This window comes from Neopelma chrysocephalum, unplaced genomic scaffold (genome assembly GCF_003984885.1).
Source record: "Neopelma chrysocephalum unplaced genomic scaffold, ASM398488v2 Primary Assembly neopelma1_138, whole genome shotgun sequence".
NCBI lineage: Eukaryota > Metazoa > Chordata > Aves > Passeriformes > Pipridae > Neopelma > Neopelma chrysocephalum.
The window spans coordinates 6,056,579-6,063,548 of NW_020897800.1; the positions used below are offsets into that span (position 1 = coordinate 6,056,579).

General features: G+C 51.2%; 1 protein-coding gene across 2 annotated transcripts in view; it reads right to left on the bottom strand.

Moving 5' to 3' along the window:
• ETS1 (ETS proto-oncogene 1, transcription factor) overlaps positions 1-6,970 on the bottom strand; it is an 83,190-nt gene that overhangs the window by 22,418 nt on the left and 53,802 nt on the right. For both annotated transcript variants that reach the window (XM_027699378.1, XM_027699379.1), the window contains 2 exons: positions 3,347-3,466; positions 2,650-2,850 (listed from right to left, as the gene is read on the bottom strand). In XM_027699378.1, the coding sequence (XP_027555179.1) occupies positions 2,650-2,850; positions 3,347-3,466 (321 nt within the window). The remainder of the gene's footprint in view (positions 1-2,649; positions 2,851-3,346; positions 3,467-6,970) is intronic.

The following is a 6,970-nucleotide window of genomic DNA, read 5'->3' on the forward strand; positions in this document are numbered from 1 at the left end:
ACTGGGAAAGAGCACAGAGCACATCAAAGCACAGATTCCCTGCTCCCTGTTGCTTTTTCCAAGCCCTTCGGTGCTCCCAGGCTTGGCGCTGGATTTGCTTTCCCACACAAAAGCTGCTCCTCCCCTGAGCAGTTTTTCCATGAACACCTTTCTCATTCCAACGTGGCATTGTGGGCACAGATCCTGGCATGGGAGATTTTCTTCCCTTTGCAGAGGGCAACCAAAACAAACCCCCCTGGGCAGCTCTGGGCTGTGTTTGTCTCTGCCGAGGCTCAAGAGGAGCCGAGCGAAGATAACGCACGTTCGCTCGCGAGGAGCCTAATTTTGGCCCTCTCTCCTGGGGACTGCAGGGTGGAAAATATTCCCTAACAAAAGGAGGGTTTGTGCAAACACAGAGAACTAATGAGAAAAGCTCTTTTGCTCTCCCCATGGTGGCTGCCAAGGCACAGGGTGGGTGACCACAGAGCAGGAGAGCAACCTTGGGCTGCGCTCACACTCACTGCTGGGAACCGAGGGGGTTATTTTAGGAAGAAATTTGGGAAAATACGCCTGAAAATACTCAAATCCAAGCAGGGAAAAGTGGCCCATCTGCTACCTTTTTATAACCCCGAGCAGTCTGTGGTAGGTGAGTCACTCAGAGCTCCAAGGGGAGGTCAGCCCAGGGGACAGCGAGGTCACAGTGTGTCCCAGCACGACCCCAGCACAGGGGCAGGTAAAGCCAAACATTTTGGGGTTAACCACCACCCCCAGCACCAACACCCCCAAGGGATGCTGGTGGGTGGATGGGGAGGATGGGGAGACAAGTTTGACCCTGATCTCTCCACACATCCCGTCCCCAGGAGCAAAGTGCAGCCCCTCAACTCCTCCTGGGTGGGGAAGGACGGGGCAGGGACAACTTTGCACCTTCTGTTTGTGCAGCAGCAGCACAGCCCAGGCCTTGGCAGGGGTTGGAGATGTGCTGCCACTGCCACGAGCCCTGTGACCCACAGGGAACAGAAACCAGGCCTGGGAGTTATTTCTTAGAAGTCCTTGGTTACACCCCAAACACTTCACAGATATTGCCCTGCTGGGAAACGTGCTCAGAACCCACCAGAGGAGAGAGGGCTCAGCTTGTGCAAGAGGGACAAAGTCCCCAGGAAAGCCAAACACAGAAGGGAGATTTCTTGGTTCCCAGGGCTATACCAACAGCATGGAGACACTCAGAAATTCAGCTTTGTCCTTTTCCTGCCTTTTGGAAGAAGAGTTACAACAGGAGCAAAGGTTTCCAGCTGCTTTGTAAAAGCTCCTGGCTATCCCAGACCTTTGGTATCCTCAAGACTGCAGTGTCTGAACACCCTGGTGTTTGTCAGTGCTATATGAAAACATGATTCCCACTTTCCTGTGGAATTACAGCTCCAAGTTCATCTCCACATGTGGGGAATCTACAGGAAGGAGCTGCACACCCAGCTCTGATGCCTCAGCCGGTACCTGCAGCACATCCCACCCCTCTCCAGTGAGTTATAGCCCCAAAAATCACAGAATTACAGAATCACCGAATGGTTTGGGTTGAAATGAGCTTAAAGATCATCTTGTTCCACCCTTCTGTCACCTCCAGGGACACCAGAAAGGTTGTGGGAAGGTACAAGGAATGGCTCAGAGCAAGGAGAAATGGGCCTGACCACAAGGTTTTGCTCTGTTTGGTTAAAGTACCTGCTGTTGATATAAGAACTCAACAAAAAACAAGCAAAAGAAGAAGAACAGCCCAGATAAGAGTGAGAGAGCAGAAAAACAGCCTGTCCTCCCCAGAGCCCGTGTTTACCTTCTGAAAACCACAGGTAGCAGTAAAATTAGTAATGGGCAATTAGCAGCCATTTGTCAATGGTTTCCTGGAAGGAATAACTGTGCTCCCCCTCCCCTTCCTGCCACCAGGGTCAGTAGGACAGCACAGGGGATGTTCCAGGAAAGCAAAGAGCTCTGCACAAAAAGGAGCTGGAAAAGGAGCCCGGGGGCTGCTGCTCCTGCTCATGGCCCAGGCCAAGGTGCTCCTGCTCTTTGGAAACAATCCCAGCATTTCCTGGGCATCCAGACACTGAAAATCAACAGCCAAAATCAACCTGTGTGTCCCCAGCCAGTGACACTTGGATGCTGTCGCACAGGGACTGGCAGAGATGGCTTCTCCCCCCAAAAATGCCATTTTTTGGGAGGTGAAACACCCTTTTTGGGACATGAAACACCTTTTTGGGGACACGAAAGAAAGCAAAGCAGCTTCCAATCACCACTAGGAAACGAGGGTGGGATCTTGGCGGTGTTGTTGTGCCCAGTTCTCTTGGAGGAAGCACTAAAATTCACAACAGGAGCTGAACAAGCTGAGGAAAAATGCTCTGGAAAATCCCACCGTGGATTCCAGGCAGGTAGAGTGTCCCTGCCCACGGTGGGTTCCTGCCAAGCATCCGGCACAAACACTCTGCCCCTTTCAACCAGTGCCAGCATTGCCTTTGCCCACCACCAGTGGGGATGCCCATTTGGAATCCTACTGGAAAGCTGGGCTTTGTAAGATGTTTTTCCTGGCATTAAAGGCCAAGGTGAACACCTCAGTGATCTTTGGAAAGCCCCAAAACCAGGCTGGCCAGGACAGAGGGAATCATTCCCTGCGGAGACTCCAGGCCTCACCTTTCTGCAGGATCTCCAGATGTTCCCAAAGGATGTCTCCCACAAAGTCAGGGGCCAGCTCCAGGAAGCACTCCTTGCCCAGGGCACACAGGGCAGCTCCATTCATGCAGAACTTCTGGAAATCCACCTCCTTGAGGCTGAACTCGTTGACCGCCCACATCACCCAGTCCCGCACGTGCGTCTCCGTCCACTGCTGGGGATCTGCAGGAGGGATCCAGGAGTGAGCAACCACGAGCAGCTTTCCCGGGAAAACAGGGCCCAAACAGTGCTCCAGCTGCACAGCCTCAGCCCACGGAGACTGGCAGCCCACGGGCACCAGGGTGGGGAGGGAACACCACGCCCAGTTTGGATCAGCCCCGCTGAACACATATTTCAGACAAGGAGCTTTGGATTTGTTTGGGACTTCCAATAATCCCATCAGTTCTCTGACCCCCTTCTCCCACCCTTTTTCTCCAATTTTTTTGGGTTCTCCCTGTCTCCAGTCTGACTTGTATTCCCTGCTGCTTCTCCCTATAGTGGAGATGACTTATCCATGTTTTTCCAGCTGAAGCTGCCAAGAAACAAGGCAATACCACCTGAAGAGAACCAACAAAGGGATGGCAGACTTGGACAATTCATGGAGAATTCCAGGCAGTCTGGCTGGAGGACACAATCCCTGTGGATACCACGGCTGCTGACTGGGAACAGCCTGTCTCACCTTTGGGAATTCCCAGCCGCTGCTGCTCCTTGGCGAAGCCGCTGAACGTGGCTTTCAAGGCCTGGGACATCATTTCCTTGCTGCTGGGGGTTAATAAAGGCACATCGGCACATTCCATGTCTGAAAAAAAGCAGGAGAGAGATGGCCATGAGGACACAGGAGTGGGAAAGGGGTCAGGAGTCGTGCTGGCCAGGTGACACGGTGCACGTGGAATGTGCTGCTGGAATTGGACAAGGACCTTTCCAGACATCAACCTGCTGGGCTTCATCATCCCAGGAGTGTCTGGAGCCTGGGACAAAGCTGAGCAGCTCCAGACACCAAGGAAGGCAAAGAATCCCACACCAGGGTGAGCAAGAAAAGAGGGAAAAAAGCATCCCTGAATTCCTGCTCCATTGTCCCGGGCCAGAGACAAACAAGGGGAAAAGTAAAGAATCCTAAAAAATCCTCTATTCCAGAAAATTCTTCCCTGAGAGGGTGGGCAGGCCCTGGCACAGGTTGCCCAGAGAAACTGTGGCTGCCCCATCCCTGGAAGCGTCCAAGGCCAGGTTGGAGCAACCTGGGCTGGTGGAAGGTGTCCCTGCCCAGGGCAGGGGGAGGCACTGGATGGGCTTTAAGGTCCCTTCCAACCCAAACCAGTCTGGGATTCCACAATTCCATGAAAAAGGGAGCTAACAGCAGGCTGAGGCAAGATGGGGAACCAGCAGAAAACTCATTTGAGGAGGAAGGGAAAACAAAGAGCTGGAAAATCCCCCGTTAACCCGGAATTACATCATTGCCCAGCCCATGGCACCGAGTGACAGATCCAGGGGAGTCAGGAAGGAGGTGCAGCCATCCCATGGGAGAGAGGGGCCAGGCCAAACCAGGCCTGCAGTGAGCCCTGAGGAGAAGCAAACCTCATCCTTTCTTTTTTTTTATGCCTTTTTCTGATTTATTTGGAAGGAGGTGGATATTTGTAGCCAAAGAGTTTCACAGACAAAAGCAACCGTTTGAGAAAAAAATTGGAATAAAGGTTTGGCTCTTTTTCCTACTTTATAAGTATTCCTGAAAAACATCTTTGATGGAGAAGGAAAGCCTCCCACAACCACCATCCCAAAAACTGAACTTTTTCGGCCTCATATGGAAATCTTCCTCCCGAGCTTGGTTTAGCACTGTAGCCTAGTGGAAGTTTTTCCATGAAAACTCAGTGGAAAAACGACAACATGAGCAAACTCTTGGGTGTTTTCATGAATATCTGGACATGGACATGAAAAATCAAAGAATTCTCTGTTTTCTGGGAATGCCACTGTGGATTTCCATGGCTCCAAGTTCGTTTCAGCTCTGATTTAATGAGCAAAATGCTGGTGAGTGCTTGTTTTAGGCAGTGTTGAGAGAATCCCTGATAAAATATGGATACAAAACTGGACACAGTGCTACAGTCCCCAGTGCTGCTTCCCAGTCTGACCCAGTCTGGGGATCCTGCTCCACTCACACCCTCCACAGTCAAACTCCTGGGCATCACTTCAAGGCCAAACAACACAACGTTAGGGTTTTTTTCCAAGTGGGAATCTCAGGGTTGGGCCAATAGGATTACAGGGCACTGGTGGAATCAGCATCCCTGGAACTGTTCAAAAAACATGTGGATGTGGCACTTGGGGCTGTGGTTGGGTGGTGGGATGGCAGCACTGGGGGAATGGTTGGACTGGATGATCTTGGAGGGCTTTTCCAACACAAATGACTCTGTGATTCCATGGACAAGCTCTGTAGCACAGGGTGAGGGTGACCGTGACCAAAGCAGCCCCAAATCATCCTCTGGATGCAATGAATGCAATTCCACTGCCAAGCCAAACAGAGCAACTCCTCTGCCTCCACTTCTGCCCCTTCCACCTCTCAGCCCCCACTAAAATCCAGGCTAAAATCAGCCCTTCTCTTTAACCCCCTCCCACCTCAGTCCCCAAGGCACTCAAGGAATGATTTGCAGACTCTTTGCTCAGGCAGGACCAGTAAAATTCCTGACCCCAAGTCTCTGGGGACCCAGTTCCTCCCCATATAAATCCAGGATTGCTGCCACAGTGGCAGCATCAGGACCTTCGAAAGCAAATCCCACATTCAAGGGCTATTTGGCAAATTACACTTCATTATTTACTGGATTTGGCTGGAGAGGGCACGGAAAAATGAGCAGCCACCCTTGTTATCTCTGTTCCCCATCTGCTGCCTCGAGATAACACTGGGAGAAAGTGGTTCAGTGCCCCTTTCCCTTCATCCTCATGTTACATTTTAATGCTTTGCTTTCTGTGGTTTCAGGGACCACCCAGGAATCCCTCCCCTCCTTGCCTGGTTAAACAGCAGCTCCTGCTCCCGCCTGCCATGGGAAGATGAGTCAGAGTCGGGCTGAGAAAACAGTTCTAACCCCAATTTTTACACTGAATCACTCGTGAAAACCTGTGTGGAGGTGACTTCCTTAGGCGAGACACCACGAGCAGGGCGAGGGAGGTGAAAAAACATGGGTTTATCTTTGCAACAGCAAATATCTCTCCCTGATCCCCCCCCTGTTTTCTTCTGCAGGGTCCGTGGGGTTGGATTTGTACAGACCCAGAATCAATTTTTCAGTAGCAGGGGGATAAGGTTTCGGTTTAGGAAGGTGAATGCTGAGCTCTGCACAAACAACATGTCAAAACAGGGGAGACTTAAAAGTGATTCCCAGGGAGAGGTCATGGAGAAGCAAACAGTCTGTTTTCTAATAAAAAAAAAAAACCATGCCAGAGGAGGGTTTCTATTTAAACACCAAAAGCAGCCCAAATGTGCATTTCAAGGCTTCTCCTTGAAAACATGATGTACTCGGCAGATTTAGGGTTGAAACATCATCTATTTTTTCCTGTTAAATCGTAGCTGCTTGTTCACATTTCTGCAGAGGACAGAGCAGCCCCAAAGCCCTGAGCCTGCAAATGCTCCCAGAAGCCTTGGTTTGGTCAGCGGGGTCCCACAGCTCTGTAAAACTCACAGGGGTAAAACCAAATGTGGGTGAAAAGCTCTGCAGACGTGTTTGTGGGCAAGGCTTGGCTTTGTGACCTGAGAAACACACGGGGGATGGACAGTTTTTAATCTAAATTCTGTCTCTGCTGGTTTGGAGATACTGAATTTACTTAAATATCTTTTTCTTTGTTAAACCCTAAGTGTCTGAGGAGCATGATGGGCTTCACCCAGCTCTGCCTGGTGTAACTTGGGGTGTCCTGTGCAGGGCCAGGAGTTGGACTGGATGATCCCTGTGGGTCCCTTCCAAACAATTATAATTCCATGAGCTCTGCTGGGTGCAGGGGAGTTCCTTCCCGTGGAGGAGAATCCAGCCTTGGCGATGTTCTCCAGCCCTCCACCTCCAGTTTGGGATTCCTAAAGCTCAGAGCCCAGCACAGTTTCGGGAACAAAAGCAACAAGCCAGGCTCAGCTCACCTGGTTTCAGCTTTCCCTGCCATCTGAAACCCGTTTCCAAGAGTTTGATCAAATCTTGCCCAAATCAAACACGTCCCTTTGCACCCCTCCTGCTGCCCACAGAGCACACACAGCACACACAGAGTCCTGAGCCCACAGAGTACACACAGCATGGACAGAGCACACACAGAGCCAGCCCTGGGCACACAGAGCACACACAGC